This window comes from Solenopsis invicta, chromosome 7 (genome assembly GCF_016802725.1).
Source record: "Solenopsis invicta isolate M01_SB chromosome 7, UNIL_Sinv_3.0, whole genome shotgun sequence".
Classification (NCBI taxonomy): domain Eukaryota; kingdom Metazoa; phylum Arthropoda; class Insecta; order Hymenoptera; family Formicidae; genus Solenopsis; species Solenopsis invicta.
The window spans coordinates 7,140,950-7,167,430 of NC_052670.1; the positions used below are offsets into that span (position 1 = coordinate 7,140,950).

A 26,481-nucleotide genomic window follows, 5' to 3' on the forward strand; every position below is an offset into this window, starting at 1 on the left:
ATTAGTGTTATTTTTAATAACAAAGTTTAACGCAAATTGTTGTAAAATTTTAGTTGCGGAGGTGATGGTAACATGAATTGCGACCCACGAGTATGTAGTCCGGAACCGATGCTGAGGCAAATGATAGCCGCAACTACAGATGCCAAGAGAAGGAGATGAGCCGCTAAGCTGGATCACGGAATTCATCTCTACAAAGAAGAAGCATAGGATGAGGAGATCGACAGCAGGAAAAGAATTCAGTGTTGTATAAAAGTGAATTAAAATTATTCTAAACTATCTAAACGTCGCGCGAAACACAGACAATAGTGTGCTTCGACGATCACGAACTAAGTGGCCAAAACGTAAACGTTTATATTAATAATATTATATTATGTTATATAAATAAAAAGAGAAAAGCGACGGGGATAGGGGAGAGAAAGAGAGAGAGAGAAAGAGAAAAGAGGCAATTATACCGGTCGGAAAATCATAGGAGATTAATTGCGTATCAAGGCGTGTTATCGGTGCTAATATTCGAACACGGAAGAAAGAAGGCAAGCAGCGTCGACGTAGAGAATGTAGGCAAAAAAAAAAAGAAAAAAAGAAAAAAAATTTGTTCGTGATAATTCTGCGTTCTGTCTCGCGTAGGATATTTTATACATGCCCTGAAAAGACAAGAAGGAAATTACTGAACGTACGAGACTTATGACTGTGCCTTTGTCAGTGTCAACGACACTGCTTTCGTTTCGGCAACGAGCGCCGTCCGCAGCCACGGTCATCGTCGTCGGTATTAAAAAAAAAAGAAAACACGAAGAGAATGACAGAAAGAAAGTTGCAATCGCGACTCGTAGGTGATGGAGGTAAAAAGGAGAGACGAGGCGATGAATGCGTTTTGTATGACGCACGAGAAACGAAAAAAAAAAAGAAAAAGAATTTAACGCGTTGGCCAAATGGGTCGCATAGTGATACTGAAACAGCGGAAGAGAATCGTACGAAGGATACCTTTATTCGTAAATCGTTTAGCTAGTTAGAAGCTTTTTTAAACATTTTTTCTACGCAAACTATACGTCCACGGTATCCTTCCTACGATGCAACTCCGTGTAAATTGGGAAATATGGTGACGAAACAAGATTACGATATTCAACGTGTCTTTATGGCTCTTACGGTGTCATTGCGATAATCTGAAACGACGACGATATATGTCATTATTTGCTACGCGATTGAGCGTGTTCTGGATCGTTTATTCGGCTGCTACGTGTCCCAATGATCGGGTCACATTACTCAAGTTTGCTGACGTTCACGCGCACTCGGACACGATCGAGATTAATGGATTGGCAACTAAAGCCGACCCATGTGCTTCCAGTACTCTTAAGCCGCGAGGGTACGAAGATCCTTTTCATTTCGAGGAGGAACTTTTCCGATCGAGCCATCTTCTTCTTCCCCTCTTTTTTTTTTTTAATCGATCCGCCAACACTATACAACACAAACAGTGCCAACGATCGTATCCTAGTGCGCGCGCGAGTGTGTGTATGTGTGCGTGTGTGTGCATGGTGCATATAATATGTTAAAAAAGAAAAAGAGAGAGAGAGAATGTGAGAGAAAGAGAGAGAGAAAGCTAGAGAGACGAAAGATACACGCATCTCAAAGCTCAAACAGCGGCTCGCGCGGAGGACCGATCCGAGAATTTGCTTCTCCGGCGAGCTGGCGTCATTATATATAAATATAAATATATATATAAATATATATACATTTATATAATTCTTTATATACATTGTACCCTCCTCTGATGATAATACTTAACGATAACGATGTTCTATACGTTTGTACGAAAGTATAGCTGTTAAGAGAACGAGATGAGAGATAATCGCCCGTACCAGTTCTCCAGTCTCAAAGTATTGCGTTAAAAAAGAGAAAGCGATAGAATCCTACGGGATCTCTTTCCAAGTCAATTATTTATCTCGATAACGATGATGCTCGACTCGCACAATCGTCGTTTAATAACGAAAGCAACGTCACGCTTTGAGACTCTGGAACACTGTAGGCACTCTTTAGTGTAATAAATAGAACGAATGTTTTATATATATATTGTCGCACGAAATACTGCGCATACTGTCTGTATAATAATCGAACGAAGATGAGTCAACGTTCGGTCTTCCTGATATCAGCGGCCCGTTAATCCTAGTTAATCATTTATTAATAATTAAGCCCGTATCTGCCCAGGGGAGAACAGCTTCTCGCGAAGAACTATCATGAAAGCGTTTTTCACTTTTTCTTCACGTAAAGGATCTCTTTCGACTTGAAAGACCAACGTATTCATGGAGCTTCCACGACAACTCGATCGTGATATACAGAGTGGCCATATTATTACTGTCACTGTTCTCAGACGTGAACGAAACAATGCAACTCCCATGCAATAATCGATAATAAATTTTTGATATACGTACGAAACGTTTTTTTTTTTTGTGTTTTATGATCATAATGAAGTTACGATAAAAATGATCAGCACTGCGACATTCTCCCGTCGAGAAAAAGTTGAGCCCAAATTTCAAATGCTACGATAATTAGGTGAAAGTAATTACAGTGATGGTAAAGTATCTGAGATGAATAAGGCTTACTTAATTTATTTTATTTTTTTAAAATCTATTAAACAGAATTTTTTAAAAGAGTTTGGTAATAATAATCGAGTTTTAGTGAAATTATTTCACTAAAGCTTAGTAACTATCATCTAGGCTTGATTATTATTAATAAACGCTTGTCTTAATATATTAGAGTTTTTAAAAAATAAAATTAATGAAATGGCTTTAATCAGCCTACGTACCTTACAAAATTTTGCGCGTTTTTTTTTTATAACGTGCATTCGACAAAAGATCAATGCCATATTTCTTAATTAGTTAAGAAAACATCGATGAAAGCGCGTGATCTCGCGTTTGTCTTCCATCACGATGAAATTTTATTACACTGGCGCATTTTTGCGGCGAGCAAAGTGAGACTCTGCGCACAATGTAGGGATATTAGATATTAGAAATAAGAATTATATATAAAAAAGTTTTAGAATCAGTTTCCTCAATAAATATTGAATGTAATACACAAATGATATTACTAAGATATAAGATATAAATGTATTATACGAAATATCACATAACTTATTATTTATCTATAGAGTTTATTGTGAAAACTAAAACTCTAGCTCCTATTTTTAATAGCTAATATTTTTTCATTGTGCGTAGGGCTTAACTAAAATGATTTGCTCAAGGCTCATTGAAAGTTTCGCGGTTGTAGTCGAGTCAGCTCTTCCCAAGCCAATACTCTCTAGCGATTGTAGTAATTCCAAACCTAGTATTTATATCTCGAATATCAATCCTCTTTCTCCATTTCATACAATCATAGCGAGTAATAATTATCAAAGGTAAATATGAATGTCGAGTGTTTACGATAATAAGTACGATATTATGCATATAGCTGTAATGGCGTAAGGTATACATACCGTGCTGGATATACGTAGAACGCATGTAAGACTAGTATCGAAGTGTTGGTTGAAGCAGCGAAAAGCGTTTGAGGGATATACGTACGTACGCGTAAGTGTTTACACGCATAAACCGGCCAATTTCTATCCGTTTAACCGCGTTAATCCTCTCATACAGCACACCTTATCCGAGGGACCTCCAGGTAGAACACAGAAGTCATGATATAATCATCATTTGTTACTCGACATCATAATATCGATATTAATATAAATTTATTGATTTATAAGTGATAAATAAATGATGTCACTATCCCACACAGCATAAACCTAGGGACGTTTCCCAATGAGAAATAACCTATCGAATCGACATTGAATTTCAGTTTGATTTCGATATCGAATGGATATCGATTCGACACTATCATTTTTTAGTCTGGTCTTGGGACATCTTTGGTTAAAGTGTGCTGTGTGTAAGATACATTGAGAGATTTCCTTATAATCCGTGATTATTGAAGATGACTACAGTAGCAGAAGGATTTGAATATGCGCGCGCACTCGCAAAGCAGTATGGCGCATGATGCGACAGAATACTTGAATTTGCGACGGACTTCTCGATGCCTCTTCCTTGCACGTAAGTACGATCGCAGTCGCGCGGTGCTAATATAATTCGACATCGTTTGCCGTGTATTATACTATGTGATAAACGGGATAAACGACAGCGAGTCAGGAGAGAAAGAGAAAGAAAGAGGATGAGAGAGTAAGTCCCGACGATGCCAACTACATGGAATTAAGTTAGGTTCGACAGTACGTGCTAGTATAAAGTGTCCTTTTTTATGAATAAAAGATTTTGTATGTCAGTCTGTGTACCTTTTGTGCGCCTCGTACTTTTTGTCAATACAAATAATCCGCGCATTCTCATTCGATTGCGTGTCAATGAAAAATTGTAATTTCGCACAAAACACTGGTAACAATAATTTTTTTGTAGGTCAAATTGCTTTGCAATGCTAGTTGGTTAAACGTAAAATTGCATAAATTATTCGATTAATCAGCATGGAGAGCATATTATTCAGTTCCTATTTTGCTCTGACTAGACTAATTAAGAAGGATCTGGAAATGTAAAGAGTATATTTATTTTTCGATTCAATTTGTTAATACCACGCGACCAAGTAAGTATATGAATCTCCAATTTAAAGTAATGAAAAGTTCGAATCATTTACTTACATTAATGGTTTGAATATTTCGTCCGCCTGGAGTTCCAGGTTCAGGGCTGCCAACATCAGGAGACGAATTGCTGTGTTGCTGTGATGGACCGGCCACGCGAGTAGTTCCGCAAGAAGTATATGAATAGATATTACGCTATTTTTATGTGGATTGTCTACAAGACAAAGAAATGAAAATAAAAACATACATTTCCGAAAAATAAATGTAGCAACGAGATGTGTAATTGTGAAAGTATTTCAAATTGGATCTTGAACGCCGTCGAGTGAAGGGCTATGTTTCTAGACAATTCGCGTTGGCAACACGTGTTTTGACGCATTGTCAAAGTAGTGGTATCGCCTCTCGGTGTACATACGCGCGAGGTAGGACTATCGTGTTCCGCGATTTTCGAGTGAAATACGCAAAGGAATTATTGTCAACAAACGATGGAGGCCGGTGCGAGTACGGGTACTCGTACGACACGGTTTATGATGGAGGGCGTCGGCGCCCGAGTGATTCGTGGACCGGAATGGAAATGGGGAAAACAGGTTAGAACGAGAGAGGTTAACTTTGATAAACGCGATTTTTTCGAGACAACGCGATATTCTGTTTCCGCAGGATTAATCGCAACAAATGCTCCCGTGCTTTTCATCCCCTGTTACGGTTGTTAAAAATTTTTTTCAAGAAAATTGCGTTTGAAAAAAAACTAATTTGATTCGCAGCAAGGTTATTCCAACATTGTTTATTCATGTAACATTTCATATTTAATTGGATTATAGATTGCCTTGTACTTACCTAAATTATTATTAGATTTTACAATATTTTACATAAATGTATGTGATTTTTAATGCACAAGTAATTGTACAATGATAGGAGCAACATTGGTTTTTTTAATCATGTATTGTACTGGCAAACATAACCATGTTGTTAGGAAGTTTTCATGAATTAGTAACTGATATTAATCAATAATTAAAGGATGTTTTAATCATTGTTTTTCAATCATGTTTAATAGGATGGTGGAGAAGGTCATGTAGGAACTGTTAGAAATTTCGAATCACCAGAAGAGGTTGTAGTTGTCTGGGACAATGGTACAGCAGCTAATTATCGATGTTCCGGAGCTTTTGATCTGCGTATATTAGATTCTGCACCAACGGGAGTGAAGCATGATGGCACAATGTGTGATACTTGTCGCCAGCAGCCGATCTTTGGCATAAGATGGAAGTGCGCTGAATGTGGCAACTACGATCTTTGTTCCATTTGCTATCATGGTGATAAACATCACTTGCGACATAGATTTTTTCGTATTGCTACACCAGGAAGTGAAAGAGTTCTCTTAGAGCCTCGTAGGAAAAGCAAAAAGGTATAAACAATAAATTTTAATTTAATTTGAATATTACTTGCTGTATTTTGTTTTATTAATACAAAATGATAAAGTATAATACAACAAAATAATAAAATTTTTAATATAGATTGCAATTCGTGGTATATTTCCTGGTGCACGAGTTGTACGAGGCGTGGATTGGCAGTGGGAAGATCAAGATGGTGGAAATGGTCGGCGGGGAAAAGTTAATGAAATACAAGACTGGTCTGCAGCTAGCCCACGGTCAGCAGCTTATGTTATCTGGGATAATGGTGCCAAAAATTTGTATAGAGTTGGATTTGAAGGAATGGTTAGTATTATAATATTAATTGCTTTATATTATAAATAACTTTATATTAGTACATGTATGCTTTTATATCTAGGCTGATTTAAAAGTGGTCAATGATGCAAAAGGACAAACGGTATATAGAGATCATTTGCCATTACTGGGTGAGCAAGGTCCAGGTCGGACAGGACCTCACGGTCTACAAATTGGTGATCAGGTAAATAATTATCAGAAGTGCTGTGACTTCGTTGCAGTTTGATAGCGTGTGTTCTTTATGATTTATATAAATATGGAACTTACAGTTTTAATCAGTTCCGAATGATCTATTTATGTCCATTTTTACCAATTTAAATTGTTTTTAATCTTGATTTAGTTCTATGAATTAGAAAAAGATAAAATGTAAGTTAAACCGACATTAAAGTTAATTTATATTGGTTGAAGTGGACATTAGAAGGGTTTTTGTGGCAAGATATTTTGACATTGCCTTCAGAGAAATAATGCATAACAAAATTTAATATTTCTTATATGGATTTGGATTTGAATCCAAGTCTTTGATAAAGAGTAAATGCACGACCTTCTATGCCACAATTGCGCACATAAATTTTGCATCCTTGGTTCTAAAGGAACATAACTCGAATTGAATTAGAAAAAATTGAGTTTTTTACAAAAAGGGGAAAATCTTTTTTTTTTTTTTAATTTGACAGAAAGTTATTGATTAATCATAATAAAAGAATAATATTCTTTTTTGCTGATATTATTTGATTAATAATTTTCTGTTAAAAAATATTTTTTTTCGTTTTCCTGAAAAACCTAATTTTTTAAGTTGTGTTAATTTTGATGCAAGGATGCGACATATATGTGTATATATATCTTTCAAGTTGATTCTTCACAACTGAAAATTCTGATCTCCACTTGCATGTTTATACATGTTCCATAGTGATTGTCTTGACAAAAATACTCTTGATGGTTTGTCATTATCTTTTGAGAGGTGATTAAAAATTAAAAATTTAACATGTTATGGATGAATTAATTTGAATCTGGATCTTTGGCATAAAGAGTAGACATGAAACTTTTATGCTATAGTTATTACGATATATATATATATACACACAAATTTAAAAATATATATTTTTTTAATATCTGCAGGTTAATGTCGATTTGGAATTAGAAATTGTACAATCATTACAACATGGCCACGGAGGCTGGACAGATGGAATGTTTGAATGCCTGGGCACTACAGGAACGGTCGTCGGTATCGATGAAGATCATGACATTGTTGTTTCTTATCCAAGTGGTAATCGATGGACTTTTAATCCTGCTGTGCTCACTAAAGTTCAGATACCCGTCCCTGTTACTTCAAGTACCGACAATCAAATATTTGCTGTTGGAGATTTGGTTCAAATATGTCATGATATAGAAAAAATTAAACTACTTCAGCGTGGCCATGGGGAATGGGCAGAAGCAATGGCTCCAGTAAGTATTATTTAATAATAAAAGTATGTATATATACTTTTATTATTAAAATATTTATATATGTATGTAAGAATAATAAAATTTGAATTTAATTTTATTTATTTTTATATTTTATGTTTAATTCTGAATGATCTTTTTTAGACATTGGGAAAGATAGGTAGAGTCCAGCAGATATATCACGATGGAGACTTAAAAGTAGAAGTTTGTAGTACATCATGGACATATAATCCTCAAGCTGTTACAAAAGTGGCTAGTAGCGACGGAAGTGTCCCAGGAAATAGTAGTGGTGGTACGTGCAATAAACTGAACTAACTAGCTATTTCATGAATCATAATTTCTAGTTTAATATGTGCTGCAATCATTGCTTTATGTTTCAGAACGATTATCAGCACTATTAAAGAAATTATTCGAGACACATGTGTCCGGTGACGTCAATGAAGAATTAGTAAAAACGGCAGCAAATGGCGACGCTGGTAAATGCGAAGAGTGTTTAAAACGACCAGAAGCCGATGTTAACGGTGTATTTGCCGGCCATACTGCCTTACAAGCTGCGAGTCAAAACGGTCATTTAGAAGTTATTAAAATTCTTCTCCGGTTCAACGCGGATGTTGAAATGGAAGTAAGTATATTTTACAAATTGATTAAAGATTTCAGATATATATATATTAGACTGCATTTACTTATATCTGTGTTTTTGAAAAATAGGACAAAGATGGTGACAGAGCGGTACATCACGCTGCCTTTGGAGATGAGCCAGGTGTTATGGCACTTCTCGCTGGTGCCGGCGCCGACCTAAACGCTCGAAATAAAAGACGTCAGACTGCTCTTCACATTGCGGTTAATAAAGGACACGCTGGTGTTGTGCGAACTCTGTTGGAATTAGGCTGCCATCCAAGTCTACAGGTAAGTGCATGCAATTTATTATTTTATACTAGCAATGATTATCTAGCATTTATTTTCAAAATACTGTGCCTTATTAAATATTTATTATATACTGTGCAAGTTGAAAATTACGGTGCCAAATATATTTTACATATATGTTAAAAAATATTTTAACTATAAGACTCGGTGAATAATAGTTCTATTTTATTCATGTAAATTTAGGTAATTATAATAATTAATAATTTTATTTACACTAGATATAGAGTTAGATTATTTTAATATTGTTAAAGATACAATGACGAACAAGATAAAGTTTACTATTTTGCTGAAAAGTCTATTGTACTGTAGAAAACAAGTATTTGACAGATGAACAATATATTAATATTTTATTAATAATTATGGTCAGATAAATTACATAGAGTCGACTCCTCGCGCGCGGTATACATGTAGCTTAAATTCTGTTTATACAGTTGCGAAGTAAATCAACGACTTAGAGAAAACCGCGGGTTTATTGTAGGAGATTGTACTGGAATGAAATCTCGTGAAATATAACCATAGGCGGAGGTTTCGGTGGTGGGCCGCAAGGGAGGATAAAGGAAAGAGGGTAGGGGTTGTTTATTTTATTCTTGAACTGTCTGAACATGATATATTTGTGGTATTCCGCCCTCCAATGATTTATGCCGGTCTGAAACTACGTAAACGAACACCTCCTGCTACAACCCTTTTTCCTCTCTCTTTCAACATTTTGCTTCGTTTTCCTTCTCTCGTTTTGATCCGATGATGTACGATTCTTTTCTGAGCATATAACGTAATAATATGATGGCTAATGTGCTTAATCTGTAACCAATTAAGTTTTTCATTTCAATAAGACTGCCGAAGCGTTATACTTTACAAGATTATACTTACAAGGTTGTACTTTAGAAACGTTAGACTTACAAGGAAATGTTTTAAACTTTTCTTAAAATTTTTTTTATCCGCAATTATATTTATTATTTATAATTATTAAATTAAAAAAAAACCAATTACTAAATTTATAAAAGTTAATTAAAAAGAAACAGAGAAAAGTATTTTTACGCAATTGTCTTTTAATTAGATATTTTATATTCTGTTTGCAAATTTATATGATATAATTGTTATACACACATTGAAGATATAAAAATATTTTTCTCTTTCTTCCTTTTTATGAAAGTTTTTTTTATAAAGTCGAATATGTAATGGCACCGTACGCGTCTTACTTGGAATAAAGAAAATAAATTTGAATCTAAGGCGCAAAGTAGATGTAACAAAAGTAAAGAAAACAGAAAAAAAGGAAAAAGGAGAGAGAAAGAAGGAGAGAAGAGTTGCGAAGGGTAAAAGGAAAAAAATGGGTATTGTTGAAGGAGAGAGATTCCAATCAGGATATATCGGCATATATATATTACCTTTCTTGCTTCGATATTTGAGAGCGAAGTCTGCTGACGGGTATAACCGCACGCAGCTGTATTTTATTATTGATGGCATCGGAGATGCTTGTGAATCTTCCTCGCATTAAACGATCAACCGTGTGGATGTTTATTGATATTGCAAATACTTAAAGCATTGACGTATAACTATATTTTCTCATCTTTACATCCGCGGTCGTATTACATTCGATTTATTTTTCTTTTGCTTTGTATATTCACTTCCATTGTTTAATATATATTACGCGAAGTAAAATATAACATATATTTGGCTTTCATCATTTTACGCCGACCATTTCTCATCGTTTTTTGATACGACGCGATATTTGCGCACGAGCGCCGGATATGCGAATGTGAATTAGTGTTAATTCACCTTTGTTACACGGGTATCTCCTCATTTGCAGGAGACTTAATTAATTCAGTTATCTGCCTCGAGGAAGCCTCGAATTCCACCTGCGTTACGAGTGTCGCGGGATTGTGTTTGAGAATACGTGTTGCGCATAATCAAGACGCGCTGTGTATATTTGGTGCTCCAGCAATGGGGTATAACACTGCGCGGATCCCTATTTCCCTTCGAAACAATTCGAAACCTGAAGACAACTAGAAACGTTTTCTGCGATAAACAACATTTACGTGCTCGGCATTTATTGACAACCGCTTTTTTTTTTACTTTTTTACATTTTTTTTCTAAACTTATTCTAGAACCTGAAAAGATTTTCCAATTCTGAAAATTTTTCACTTTTTAATTTAGAAACATGCGATTTTTAATTTTAAAATAGTTTGATAATACTTTATCAAGCACGTAGCAATTCGTTAGAAGAGTTTGTTAGAAAAATGTATATAAGTAATTACATTAAATTATCGCAAAAGCTTTTTCTTATAGCGGCCGCCAACAGTTTAGAGAAGTAATTAAGAAAGTTAGGCAATAGCCTTCTCATTTTCATAATCACCGCACAAAATGGTATAAATTAACAGTAAATGTAAATCAACAATGTTTTTACGCGGTGCCAGGGTGTATTGCGACCGTCGTGAAATACCGTTCACATATTTCATCAGACCAGGAACATAAGACTCGCGAAAATATGCTTGCATTAGCGCTTGCAGAATTACGGTTCATGTCTGTTTCTTCTCAGCTACGCTTTCATTCCGCATTTACAGCCGACATTTGCATAATTGCTTTTTTTAAGCGATAAGAAATTTCTTGATGAAAAATTATTTAGGAGCTGTGTACGGAACTCTAAGCTTTTAAAGAATTTTAACTTATTTTTACGAGAATCTCTTTTTTTTTCTCTTTCATAGACGAAGATTGTAAAATTATATTGATGTATTATTATTTTTATTCGATCTTTGGATGTAACTTTTGTTCTATGGTAATAGTCGACGATTTTGTTACGATCTTATTTCATTCCCTCGTAGAAGTTTTCGAAAGAAAACTTTTTTTTTCCGCGTTGCAACGCCGAGCGTACTTTTCGCGAAGAAATAAAATTTCAACGATCACGTACGTATGTACCAGACAAGAAAGGCAGACTTTCGCGTTCGGCACGTGCGCGAAATTCCGACAAGTCGATCCGACAATACCGGTGTGGGCGGCGGGAGGGAATGGAAGGACGAGGAGAATTTTTGCGATCGCGCTATCATCCTGTCTGCTTCGTTGAAGGATCGGACTAATCGAAATACCGGACGTCTTTGGAGCTACCGTGCGTGTGTATGCGAGTGTGTCGGTGAATCCTGCGGGTGTAGCAACCTCTCGTTGCTATACTGTTAAAATCGGGCTAGTCATCCTTACGGCTTCCGCTGTTCATTTCGGGATATCGGGAGGAAAAATATCGAGACGATGGTTCGGCTATAATGCTTTTATCTTTCATATTGACTTGTTCGTCTTCTCTTTTTCCTTACGATTACGCGAGTGAAAAAAAGATAATCTAAAAATTATCGTAAAGTTCTGACAATGAGTGAAAGATATATTATTCACGAGTTTTACTTAGCAATGTTCGTATCGTGAAAAAAAAGATATCGACTATGTCCGCTATAATAATTGTTGATAGTACGTATCGCGTGTATTTCGGTCAACGAGGATTAATCGCTTTGGAGAAACTGTGCGTCCTTCATAATTCTCCACATCTCAATATATCCGACATGACGTTTCAGCTGAGGCCATTCTGTTTTATGAGCGCAACCAGGACATACTATACATGTTGTAATTAAGTTCAATTGCGTTCGTTACGCGGCCGGTATCGTCGAATGAAATGCCTGAAACAAATCGTAGACAATTTATGTTACGCAAATTCGATTGAATATTATCAATAATAACTGACTCTTCGATTGGTTACGAAATTCCTCTTCGTTTTAGCACTTTTAGTACGTCCTATGTACAACATCCTATCGAATTGTAGATAATTGCACGATTTAATGGGATGAATTTTTGATTCCTTCGTTAGTCGTTTCCTTCGGCAGTCGTATTAACGACGGGAAAATCCTTGAGGAATAACGAGGCGTAAGGAATAAAGATGCGAGTAATGCAATTCGGTACTTCTTTACTCCGTCGTGCGAATAATGCATTCAATTGAACCGATAGTCTTTGCGCCGATGCGACCGTCTTACACGTGGAGAAAAAGTGGTTCGTTTCGGAATGGGAGATGCGACGCTCCGTGGGGGGTTGAAATCGGAGAAGGAGTGCCTATAGCTCCGTGACCCCTATTACAAATCCAATACCCACCTAATATATGTTTCTCTCTCTCTCTCTCTTTCTTTCTCTCTTCTTCTCGATTTATCTTGACGTTACTGCCTATAGCCGCATCCTGCGACTTTGCTATAAAACATATTCGCTGACAGCGACAATATTCCCTTCGGTGCTGCAGACTCGACAGAAGTAACGCTCTTGGGCCACATATTCACGCAGAAAATGCCTGCTCTATTCGCGTAAGAGCGATCGAGCCGACATTTGAACGTCTGCGAATCATAATCGGGCAATTGGAATATTTATGTGCGTTAAATTATTATTTAGCATTATATCGCGCAAAAACTAATGGGTTACTTTAAACTGTTTTATTTCTCAAATTTTTCTACGCTTGGATTTTAATGGTGGCACAGAAAGGTATTACGTTTGTACAGCTTTTTCATTCTTTTGTCTCACTGATTTTTCCATTATCATTGTAGCACATTGTTCCAATCTCATTTCGCTCTAACATTTTTTACTGTAATATTGTCCCATTCATCTCTTAATAAACTATTCTTTACCTTTCTAACGTTAGCAATCCATTTTCAGAGTTACGATTAATTTATAAAATTCCAACTTTTCCTAGTGCATTCTTCTACATGCGTTTTGAAAGAATTTTAATGATTAAATCAAATTAAAAGATTTTATTTTTTATTTTTAATAATTTTATTATTTTTATTTTAAAATTTAATTAAAGATGAATACAAGTTTTTATGTTCTTCAAAAGCTTTGGAAATAAAAATTTTGTCTATATCTTATCCCTGTCTAAAACGGAAAGCTCTTGGGGCCGATAGAATTCAGAAGCTTCTTTTTCAAAGAATGTGTGATATACTTTTATGCAGCTGCCGCGTACTATTCCCAGCATGCATTGCCATTCGCTTCCTTCCAGAATAGCAAACTACCTCGTTGGTAGTCGAAAAATGCTTCAGTCCCAGGCCAATCCTTCAAGAAGAACATGGACAGAGCGTTTTAAATAAATACCTGAATAGATTCTTCGTGTAAACGGATTTAACACTTCGCTTTTACAGCGTAGGAGATACGTCCTGAAATGTATTCTTGCATTCTGCATGCGTTTTCGTGAACAGAATCTCGCTCTGATTGCAGTTCTTTGATACGTTTGTACTGGATGTACAATGGGTATATAATCTCTTTTTCATTTCTAAAATTCTATAAATATTAAATTTTATACATTTTTTAAAATTGTTGAAACTTTCCTAAGAAATGTACGTCGTTGATAAAACGCTGGGCGGTTTGATCTTGGATCGTAGAATAAATGCAATCTGAATATATCTCCTCGATGGCTAGTTCATGTCGACATTTTTGGTTGAAATTGAGACGGTATGTATTTGGTTGATGCAAAGGATCATGACAAGAGCTTGCTTGCGCTTACATACATGTATCATATCTTACGATGTTAAGCTTAGAACGTCAGTAGAAGAGGGTCGTAAAACGAGAAGCGTATTACATTGTTAGTAGCGAAGCAGGGGAAGTACACGTTGATTATTTTTATAGTTACGGCTGCGCTTCGCGATTTCAGACCACGTTCTAGTTAATAGAATCTTTCAAGATAACTTTGATGAATCATGAAAGCATTTATTATTCGATATAATGCCATGAAGATGTAGAGTGTATTTTCTTCTTAAAATATTAGATTAATTTAGACATATGTAGACATTTAGACTTCTTCCATATACCCTTTAGCTTTGTACTGAAAATTTTAAAAAGAAGAAACAAAAACTATTGAGAAGTAGAAGAAACTAATGGATGAATTGTATTCTTTTCCCTCGATATTATAATGTGTATATTAGAAAATTAAATTGCAAAACGGGATGTTTTCGTATGATGGCACGGAAACACATTCGTTATTTCCTTACACTTGACGAAAAATATGTCGGGAGATGTTCACTAAAGGCCGCAATAACAATGCGACTCGCGTTGTTCGGAGCGACATTAAACTTGCTACGGTGATTAAGGGGTGGCTCCGTCGGGCGACGGAGGTAACGCAAGAACAAGAAACAGCAACAAACTCTTAGGCGGTGCCTGCTGTACTCAAGTACTTAGGCGGAGAGTCCCTTCGTGGAATAGCGACCGTGCAAGTGACGGGCTGCAGCACTCAACCTCCAAAACTTAAGCGTGTTTATGCTAGCCCCGCCACTTGCGGCTCTCCAAGGGGTGATTCGGCAGCTGCCTCCCTAGGATTAGCACAGAGTCCTTCGAGACATCGCTCTAATAACACGCGAGTGGCTTTTTCATAAACAAGCTTGTAATGACCATCCGCTTTTTTACACGCAAATTATTTTGCTTCTGTCGAAAAAAAATCAAATCTAGATTTTTTATTGTATTATTATATAGACCTGTCACTGCGATAAAAAAGTTTTTTTCGAACAAATAATTCCAGTTCGTTAAACGCATGGGATCAAGTATTTGGTGAGTTGATTTGTACGGGCAAATGAGCAACGAGGAGTTGATTCCAAGTTGGTGAATAATTCTCGATTCTCTGGTTATGGCCCGTGACATCGTATTCGAAGTTTCGGATGAAACTTCTGATACAATGACAGTCGGTATTAACATTCGATATTCCATAGTCATAAACCTGCAGAAAGGTTTGCTAGTATACAGTAGCTTTCCCTCTGTTACTTCTCTCTTTCTCTCTCTCTCTCTCTCTCTCTCTCTCTTCGCTTCGGTTTGCTTAGATATTCGTAAATGTGCTTGTGTGTTGGCGCACGTTTGTACGCTCTTGCGTATTAACGTGGCTTGACACGAACTCAACGAAGTCTAGAAAGTTAGCTCGTAAATTCCGTCTGATATTCGTACATGAGATGCGTCATAGTCTGCGTTATCGATGATACTAAATGAAGGTTTGTAACTTCGATAATAAAATTTTGCCTCGTAATCGCGTAACTTGTACGAGCTAACACCCGATTTGGGTTTGCATGCAAAGATAAATGTGCGCGAGTACTGCATGTGTATACCGTGTATCGATTTCATACGACGTAGAAAATTGTTACGAAATTTTTATTACATTTTACAATTTTATTGAGAAACATGATATTGCATTAAACGAAACGCAAGTTCTACATACGTTCTATGCAAACTTGATATTTGCAGTAACTCCGGATTTGCATTGCGTCAGAACCTTTGCGTGTTGTTCTTAAATGAATCGAGGCAGATTGCCTGAAATAACAATGGTATCAAGAGATAAAGTATTACCTCCCCACAGCCTGCCGGTTCCATCTTTCTTTTCTTTCGTCCCTTGTTTTAGTCTTTCACGCACGATCGCCTGGGGGTTCATTTCGAATCTTCCCAAATTTCATGTTTATGTGTGCTAAAAATTAATATTCCTTTGCCGAGAGATTTTTTTATTTTACCGTGTTATTACAATTAATTTCATTCTCGCTGCTATTTCGGTTGAATCATTTCTGGTTTATTTGCACTTTATTAAAAAGTTACGAGAGTAGTGCTTATTCATAAATATTGTATAATTGAAATACGGTATTTTCACGGAACACGGATTGATAAAAAATAAACAGATATATATTCGATCAAGGCGACCAAATGTTGCTGAGATTTGCGATCGTTTCACATGGCGATTTTATTTCTACTCAACCGGTCTTGGTTTCTCAGTATGATGTAACATCACTGTACGTGACAGGATTTATTCGCGTGTTAGACGTTAAATGTTTCATTGCGCGTATCTTTAACGAGGTTGGGGCAATTTGAGTATTTTATAGGGCCTTATATTCGTCTTTCAAATTTCCTGACGGAATTCGTGCAGATAATCAAATTTTATAGACACGAACATGGCTTTCTCTCTTGTTACCTGCTTTAGGGACAAGTTTAGGAGAATAAAGAACGCATTTGTTTCTTTACGTTAGAGTTTTTATTATACTACGTACGAAGCTTGTTTTCTCAATTAACGAAAGTTATTTTGTTAATTGTAATTATTTATATGTATCTCGCCAACATGTTTAAAATTTTAGTATTTTAATTTACATATATATATGTGTATCAGTATGACGCATAAAATGTAAACACAGGAAAAGTTTTTAGGGCTTTCCCGTTCAATGTTGAGGAAGTTCATTTGCCTTTTATGTGCTTTCGGAGTCTCGTTGTTCCGGCACTTGCTTTCCACTATAACAAATGTCTTGGTGTAGGTACATTCTTACGTATGATAGAAAGATGGATAATAGCAGTACTTGAGATTGATAGTTGTTGTAGGTGCTTTGCTCCCGAGTTTTTTTTTTTGCAATTTGAATACGCGTCACGTGCCTTCATATTTTCTCGCTTATGAAAATATGTTTAATTTTTTTGCTTCTGATACTATATATACTAAATACACATACATTGTTGTATTTTTGCCGAAATACTTTTCTGTCTATATTATCGTTTCTTTGCAAACTTTTAAAACTGTGTATCGGCATCGTTAAAAGTCTCGAGAATATAGTTTTATTCTGTTTTTTTTATGCGGCCTTTTTCCCGCTACACGACGCAACGTTTCGTCGAGATTTTTATAGCTCTCTTGAAAATATTTCACGTACTAAATCCTTGAGATAATAATCTGCTCGTTTTCGAGAAATATTCTTACATTACAGCGGAATAAAAATTCATGCCTGACGGAACTCTTAAACTAACTTGCAACTTTGAATATCGTTACGTCGCATTGGAGTTAGCAAACGGGGGGGAGGAGGGGGGGGGGAGATGCACTATCCCTAAGGAGATGACATAAAATTGTCATGTATGTTGAGACACCACTTTGCGATCGTTTCGTCACTTTGTAGCTCAGGACAACTGCTAAACACTCAAGAAGTTTACGTACACTACTAACATACGAAATAGCGTCTTGTTTGTTAAATTTGCAACTCACGTGCCTTGTAGTACGTGATGTAATTTAATGTCCCGTTCTGAAATGCCATTGCCTTAATCATATCTTATCACGCAATTCCTTGACGAATTTACGTAACTGCATTTTAATGATATAATTATAAAATATTAGATCTAATTTTATGCTACGGAAACTCCTGTACACGATCAATAATTTTTTAAGTTACTTCAAATGTATTGTTTTTAATTATTTTTGAAGAATGACAAATGTATTACGTTTTCTGCACTTTTTTTCACTATGAGTGGAGAGAAAATATAGTGGAATGGATAACGCGAAGTAAGAGCATGTTTTACGAAGGAACGAAAAATTCGGAAATATGCATTAGATTAGAGTGACGACTAAAGTCATCGGGGTAAAAGCGAAATTTATGTCTCTATCTCTCTTATGTTTCCATGGCGAAACTCGGGGATTAAACTAACCCCGCTGGCTTCTTCCTACATCGACTTCGCGCCGCTCTCATCTCCGATCCGGCGTCGTCTACTCTTAATAGGCCATATTATCTCTCAGCCGGAAAGCTCGGGTAATTTTAAAAGTTCCCTCGTATCGGCCCCATGGTGATGCCCCTGGCGTTTTCCCGGGGAACGACAGATAAAAGCGTAGCGAGGGTGGACGAAGAAACGTGACATTGTGTACGTAAAAAGAGAGAGTGCTCGAAGAAGAGAGATATTCATATAGATTTCGAGTATATTAAAAAAATCTTTTATTAAATCTTTTATTGCGCGCGACAGACGCATTCGGTGTACGCATTGGATAATGCGTAGATTACTCGTGCACGCCAATGCGCCCGGTTGTATTTAGCGACAAAAGTTTGCTTGAGAAGCATCAGTAATTTTATCGCGTTTGTACTCGTTGAATTCCCTATCGGGGATATGCCACGTATACTCAAGATAAATCGTCGTCTATATTCTCTTTGTCGAGTAATTACGTCTGCTCTGAATTGTCACACGGGGCGCTGTAATACGCTAATGTTACCTGGCCGGCAAGAAGGACTACTGTCCCATTTGTCTACACGACGTATCTCACGCTAGCGACAGTCCTTCTGGAGTCGGACTCGTCGGAAGCTACCTCGCAAAAAGCAATAGAGATTCGTAGACGGCGTGTAAAGAGAGAAACAGCGCGTACGTTGATACACGTAGCGAGGTAGGTCAGAGATCCGAGGAAGAAGAAGCGACCGAGACGTGGAGGAGCATTGTAGATAGCTACTAGGTTGCACATCTTTCCGCTTGCATCGCTTGAACTATGTGCGCAAATCTACAAACGAGTAGACGTATACAAACCAGAGCATACGCTCACGCACCGACCTGACGCTATTCCGCCGGCAATGCTTCTGCATTATAATGTTTGCGCCCTTGTTTATTTTACCTTGTTTATGCCGTTGTAGTCCCGGAGAGGAGTGCCTGGCATTATTTTGCACGAAAGGTAACTGGTATCGTTCTCCGTTCTCCTCTTCTCTCCTTCTTCTCGACATCAATCTTCTTAATATTCTTTCCCAGCTTTATCCAGCTTTTCGTTATTCCTCTTTGTTAGGCGCTTCCTCTTTTCGCAGATTTACAGAACAATTGGCATATGCGACGTTACGAAAAATATTGATTATTAGAATTTTACAGTTATAATAGATAGCAATTTTTGAAGAATTTGCTGAGTACACTTTGTCGAAGCTGAAAAGCTACTTTTCCCTCTAAGTATAAGACGACGTTCTCCTCTCGATGAAAATTTAAAATTCCCGTTGATCCGTCGGGAAATTCCTTTTCTTCCCGTGGGGTATGTTGCTTCTTTCGTCGCGTTCATCGTGTTTCAGCGAAATGAGAGAGAAGAAATATTTTGAAATGCATTGAATGTCACGTACGAGGACAAATGTTACATTGTTAAGTCTATTTCGAATCAACGTCCAGAGACGCGAAATGTTGACGAATCAATAGTTTTCCTGTCATATTTTATCAGGACAAGATTTCAATTTCATAAATCTTTCACGTAATATGATATACGGATGAATCGTATTAAAAGCATATAGATATCAAAATTATATTTGTTTTGTATCACGAATGAAACGTGTGACAAAGGACGCACGATTGCAGCATTTACAAACGCAAATGCTGATAACACGTTAACTTTTGCTCTTCTAAATACGCCATCGCATTTAATCATAGCTCAGTTGTAATGTGGGATACGATTGTGTATTTAGTGCGCCATTAGTCCCCTCTAAACACTTTGGGACACGGTAGTAAATGATAGACGGTATAACGCAATGAACCGTTTAACTAGGGTTTATCGGTAAGTAAGCAAGATCAACGTTAATATTTCATTCGCTAATGCACGATGTTGGTCGAGTGCTCTATTCTAACACATGTGATTTAGATTTATAGTAGTATTGCTGTTTTTTTTTTTTTTTTTAAGTAATTGGAGAAGCTTAGGATTTTTTTTAGTCGAAAGATTTCCGTCCATTTCCATTAATGTAGATTAACTTTAATCTCAGTTTAATTTCTTTTTTTTTTTTAATTCTTGAAACTAGGAAGAGATAAGGAGTAAATTAAACCGAGATCAAAGTTGATCTGCATTGGTGGAAATGGATATCAGAGATCTTAGCGAAGTGATATCATTTTCTGGTGATATCTTTTTCGTTTTGTTGAAATTTGCCATTTTATTAAGTATATTTCTTTTTTTATTGTCCTTGTATTTTTTTGGAATTTATATAATAAATCAATTAGAAAGTTTGTTGTAGATCCTCCTATCGCGTAATCGCGAATTTATAGAGTACTCTTTATCGATCCCGGCGACATCTTCGATTCTACCCCTTTTTTCGTATTAACGCCGTAATGTTCGTTCCAATCTTCCTTGGCGTAGCCGGCTTTTTCAGTCTGGCAGCACTTATTTAGCCGAGACTTAACGTGGATTAATGCGTCCCTTACGGGGACGATGCTTTGTACCCGTGGAATCCCCGCGTGGCCTTTTAGGTGACTTCCGTGGACGGCCGTGCACGCGACGACGTAAATTTTCGGAAGTTTCTCTCAGTTAAGATTTACCGGACCCATCGGATCGCGTCGGAACGTCTCTATAGGTCCTGCTCCGAACTTCTTCCGTATCATTTACGGAAGTATCGTTCAAACGGCGATTCGAGTGTCCTCGCGTCCTGACATGCATCATGCACCGGCCGTTACCGTCGCGGACGTATCTGCGAACTTCTTGACTTACGTTAGAATTCTTTTTACGTGACTGCGTGCGAGGAGTGACATAAATTCTCGGGCAAGTTTCAGCGCGTACATCCAGTAGCATCGTTGTTTTCGCTGAAACTTCTTTCTGGATTTTCTCGTCCCGTACGGACGAAACTGATGCGAGTTTCATTCGCAGGCCTGCCCCGCCAACCGTTGTTCGAGACTCTCCAGGCACTCTTACCCTCGAATATCTTCTTTCGGGGTACATTTCAGACTAAAACGTTGAGTGGAAGGCGAGAAAAGTAAAGGAGAAGTGGTCATTGTTTGTCGGAAAATAGAACGTTTCCTTCTGGGTGAACTACGTAATAGTGTTCCAGCGTTTACAACTCTCGCGATCTTGGTTTTTACCCTACTGCTTTACTAATTCTTTCTAACATCAAATCACGTTTATTATATGCCTACTATTATTTGTTAAAAATACTGCTTATACTTATTGTATCTATTACAGATTGTTTAATCTGTTTTATGAACTTTTTTCATGGTTTATATTGGATATCTATGGGAAACTACTCTGTAAAAAAATTTTCTCAAAATTACCCACGATAATAGGTGTAAAGTTACTAAATAGTTGTAAATTTCCACACATTTGTAAATGTGCATTATACACGGGTAAGATTAATTTTGTAATTTGTAATTAAGCAAATTGCGGAAGTAAATTTGTGCAACATGTATGAAAAGTTATAGAAATGATAAAGGTCAGTGATGTAAGATTGATACATTTTGCAATTGTATTACATATTATAGGGTTGCTGAACAGTCGCCAATAAATGACTGTTTAAGAAAACTATTAAAATAATAAGATTTCAAAATAATAAACTGCAAAACTAATTGATATTGTTAAAATCTAATTTTTATAGAGATTTTATTAAAATGTAATTTTTTTATTTAAAAATGTAATTGTATTAAGTTATTTTACGTTTGTTCATTGACTGGTGCAGTGACCCTACATTTAAATGTTGTTTGTCTATCATACATGTTTTAAACAATAGAATAACTACTTACTGTGCCCGCACGAAGTGCTGCTAGGACAATTTTTTCACGCATGCACGGTGGACACTGATCACATTATATTTTACAGTTGAATATTGTTGTATTACGTAACGTTACAAGAATTTTGATAATTACATGTAATATTTAAATATATCCTGTTATGTACGTAATTTTTTGTATAAAATAAGATATATTTATTTCTTAAAAGCAAATTCCAAATTTTATGGAATTACATAATTTTTATAAAATTACATGATTTTTTTTATATTTACGGGACTAATTGTGTAATTTTTATATCTATTATATGTAAATTTACTGAATTTTTTTTACAGTGTAGATATCACTTTTGAAACAGCAATATCACTAGTAAGATTGTTGAATAGTTCTCCGAATCGGTTCGGAGAACCGATTCTCGAAATGTTCTGCAACTTTGGATTTAATCGACGTTAGATTTATGCAATTTCTAGTAATCTTAATCCATTAGAAACGAGAGATCATTTCACATCTTTACTTACATACATGCATAGAAATAGAACGAGCCCTTGCACCTGTATATTGTCGTGCATTATCGTGGACCAATCTTCATCTGTTCTATTCCCGTTGAACTGCCTGCAGAATTCTAACGTAATCTGATACGATTAGAATTTAGGTTACTGCCGACGAAGGATTTTGCCGTGACGCAGATCGACGAAACGAATTGACTCTGCGTGCCTCTATTTGCGTTTTTTTGTTTCCCTCGTTTCTCTGTCTTTGCCCTTCTATGTCGCAACGGCATTTGTATAAAGTATTCTTCGAATAAGCAGTGCGCCCGTATCGGAAATGAAATGAGTAGGAAAATCGAGTAATTTTGCGAATTCTTTTCTCGTTAAATTATTCGTATCCTCGCAACTGAGCGATCGTAAAACTAAATCGGCGGAGCTTTTTGAGTCACGAACGGTAATTGAAGTTCAAGGATGCATCTAATATGTCTTACATATAAATGTGAAAAGTAGATGAATTTATTAATACATTTTTTTTCAGTTTATATTTATTAGCGTGTACAAGTAAATTTTTAACATTCGCATTAATAACCATTGGAGTTATGATATTGAACGAGTTTATTAGTCGCTGAAGCTTTCGTAACAAGTTGGTGAAAGAGTAAGGGGTAGTACTGGCGCCAAATATCTCATATGGATGGTACCATATATCTTTGCACATATGATGGAGAAGTTAATAACTTAGAAGCTCTACTATTTAGTATATATTTGACAGACAAAGTGACTTATATTTACCACTTGAATGCATTGCGAATTATTTCGAAGTGATGTTTCTCTGATTAAAAATTTAATTGCAATATATTCAAGATTTTAATATATAAACTTTGATAATTATATGACGAAGAAATTTAACGGTAAAAGTATTGTGTTAGATATACAGCCTTGGCCAAAATTATAAGCCATCTTTATATTATACTTTTTCCATTTATCTGAAATTTTTTTATCTATATTATTTCAAATTGATTACTGGCATTATATATAAATTTAAAGGGTTCTTGAAACAAAGGATAATTTACATTTGAATTTCTATTTAAATCCTTCCAGTTAAAAGTATTTAAAAAAATGTAAAGTGTTTTATAATTTTGGCCAAGGTCAAAATTAGATTAGTAATTATTTATAGTCTTAATTAAACTGGATTGTTGATTTATTTTTATATTAGTTTTACGCAATCGCAATGAACAATTTTATTTATTTTTGGTTTGCACATTATGTCTTTTGTGGCATATCGATTTAAGAATTTCTTTATGGTTGTGCCCTTCATTCTCTGATTTCTGAAACAAGATAGTCTTCTTGGATTGTAGGAATCTAGCCATGTTCGGCTTTTTTTCGGATTTTCAGATATAACTCTCCCGTTGTGGATGGACGAGAAGACCGTTTTCTTCTTCTCTTTCCCTATGTTCGTTTTTCTCGTTTTTTTTTCTCGTCTCCTTTCGCCTTGTCTTCTTCTTTTCGCCCCGTCTTTTCACCCCGGCGAAGAAACAGAGGGATGCGTTTATCTCTGATGAATTTATGCCTCTTTTTATAAGAACACGCCGCGTTTCTGTTCGCCGAAACCCTACTACACACTTACCTCGCGCCATCCCCCGACTAGTTGAAGTATCCGGGCTTCATTTCTTTATGCCAGACTATCCTTGTTTATTCGTGTTCCGTGAGGCGGATCGCGATTTCGAGATAAAGGCTTGGAAGCCGGATAAAGCTGGTCCGTGAGATATCCTTGTTTTTCTGTGGATTCTTAAAGGGGTGAATTTATTATAGGCGTCACCTCTTGGCTCGGTCTTGGCCAGTTTGATACGTGACACATGAGATTGCTTCCGCGAAAATTGCTGCTCCGGGACATAGAAGTTTGGGATTTTGTAGCTAAAACCAGACGACCTATATACGACTTCTTGATAACTTGACATAAATGATTAGTATCTCGAATGGATTTACGAATTTTTCACGAACGATTTTAGAATAAATTTTTATTTACGAGTTCCATCTTTGCATTAGCATGTGCAAGTAATTGTTACTACGTCGAGAGTTCTGCAAATGAGTTACGGCGTTATCGTTTTATCATTTTCTCAATTAAAACTCGTTGGTATGGTATTCTCGCAGAGAGAGAGAGAGAGAGAGAGAGAGAGGGGGGCTTTTATCGGGTCAGCCATCGAATGGCTGCATAATATCTCGGAAATTTACATAATGCCGATAGCGGCTGCGAACGAGCCTCTTTCTTTTATATTACTGCAATGCCTTTCTTTTTAGCAAACTGCCGTAAATGGAGCCGAAGTTTCGCGTGTCGCCAATTTAGGACTACGTCCCATTATCGATAGTTCGCAGTCTGTAATTAGCGGAAGCGTCGTTATCTTTGGTCCTGCCAGCTGGTAGCCGAGCCGTTACGCCCTCTCGAAGACGAGGTCGGTACGGCGGCTAACAAGAATTTTAGATTAAAGATGTCCCGTATTCGAACTAATTAATAAAAAGATTAATGCGCGCGCGTAGTAGTTGAAAGCAGAAGCGAAGTTTGTATTAGCTTTGTGAGAAATCAATTTTCTCGTCCCTCTTAAATATTTTCTTTTCGATCTATAAATATCTTCGCTAATTACTTGGAAATTGTTTAGTGTCTTGTAAGTTTTCAGACTTATTCACTCAGCAGGAACGTATTTAAACATTATCAAAGAAAGTAACCATTAAGATATTACGCTCTTTTAATAATCTTATATTTTCCTCCTTTTTTTTAATTCCTTGTAGTCCCTCGCTTTCAATTATTCAAGATTCTTCTACAAAATTTTCACAACGAAACTTTTTCCGTTCCTCGTGCCACGGAAGTTATCTTGTGCCAGCGATACGTCAGAGGAAAATAACATTTCCGGATACACCCGGTCGGAAGTGTCGTCCAATCTGCCCTCGGTTATCGAGTTTCTCTCGACTCCCCCGAAACAAAAGGGGTGTGTGTGCGTGCGTGTGGGCGCTCGGCGGCTTAGTGTTTCGCGTCTTAAAGAAATGCATCCGCGGATACGATTTCTATGGTTAGTCTTCTCAAATGCAATTTGAGAGTACACTGCATTGTCAGCATTGCTCCGTTTTCCAGTCGATACGACCATGGCTCGAAACGACGACGATGTCGTTGACGACGATGTCGTTGACGACGACGACGACGATGACGACGACGACGACGATGACGACGACGACGACGAGGACAACGACGACGAAAACGAAGACGGTGACGAGAACCAATAGCAGTCGGCATTTCATTCGGTCAGTCACGTACCACGTCCAGTACGAAGCATTCCCGTTGATTCGAATCGTGGAAAGAGCTCGATTGGCGCTTAAGCGCAACCGTTACCACGTTGTCGAAATTACGGTCTGAGAACCGTTCCGGAGTTCCTACTACGTTCGTAACAATAATGGTAATGATATTAACCATGTGCCGCGGCACGGCGTAAGGCACATGTTACAGGTCGCGGTACCGTATGGCAAATGTCTTTCGGATTAAGAGAATTGGATAATGTCAAGCGGTCCGGTATAAACGACCTCGAGCTGAATCTAATTTACCTTCAGAGTAGCTTTGTAGCGTCAGGTATTCGACTATTCGTTCGACTCGTTCGGTGAACGTGATTTATGAATGTCGATATTTTACTGCGAAAGGAATTTGATCATCGAATATTTCCCTCGGTTATTGCGGCGCGCTATATAGCTCAATGACGTATACATGTACGTTTGATATTAAAAATTATCGTAATAATGGAATGCGGCGCGGCGGTTCCCCCATTCCACGGTGCAATTGTTGGTTGTCGACCGTCACTTCGATCTCCGCGGTTAATTTGTACGCATGTACTCGGCGTATGTTCGTACGTTCGTCCTTCTTTTTCCTCCGAAGCATGGCGTTATGGGCGCGTGCAAACATACTGGATGAAGATTGTACCTTCAGCCTCGTGTTCGAGGCTGCTATCCGGGTCCACGCGAACGCATTCCTGACGAGTTTGCACTTGTTCAACAACGGCCGAGAGTGATGCACAATGCGCTATAGCGTCACCAGCGGAGTTTCCCCGCTAATTACGTCGAGTGTTAGCCTAGTCCGGTAATGCATGCGTGCGAG

At 37.0% G+C, this 26,481-nt stretch overlaps 2 protein-coding genes across 2 annotated transcripts in view; both read left to right on the forward strand.

The window, feature by feature from the left end:
* Positions 1-2,419, forward strand: part of LOC105205403 (titin) — a 41,210-nt gene extending 38,791 nt beyond the window's left edge. The window contains exon 7 of the mRNA XM_011174768.3: positions 54-2,419. Coding sequence (XP_011173070.2) covers positions 54-159 — 106 coding nt within the window. The 3' untranslated portion in view covers positions 160-2,419. The remainder of the gene's footprint in view (positions 1-53) is intronic.
* A 2,547-nt stretch (positions 2,420-4,966) lies between these two features.
* The window catches only part of LOC105205406 (E3 ubiquitin-protein ligase MIB1), a 380,051-nt gene continuing 358,536 nt past the window's right edge, over positions 4,967-26,481 (forward strand). Inside the window, exons 1-8 of the mRNA XM_011174769.3 lie at positions 4,967-5,181; positions 5,646-5,993; positions 6,103-6,303; positions 6,377-6,496; positions 7,426-7,752; positions 7,894-8,041; positions 8,130-8,371; positions 8,458-8,655. Coding sequence (XP_011173071.2) covers positions 5,080-5,181; positions 5,646-5,993; positions 6,103-6,303; positions 6,377-6,496; positions 7,426-7,752; positions 7,894-8,041; positions 8,130-8,371; positions 8,458-8,655 — 1,686 coding nt within the window. The 5' untranslated portion in view covers positions 4,967-5,079. The remainder of the gene's footprint in view (positions 5,182-5,645; positions 5,994-6,102; positions 6,304-6,376; positions 6,497-7,425; positions 7,753-7,893; positions 8,042-8,129; positions 8,372-8,457; positions 8,656-26,481) is intronic.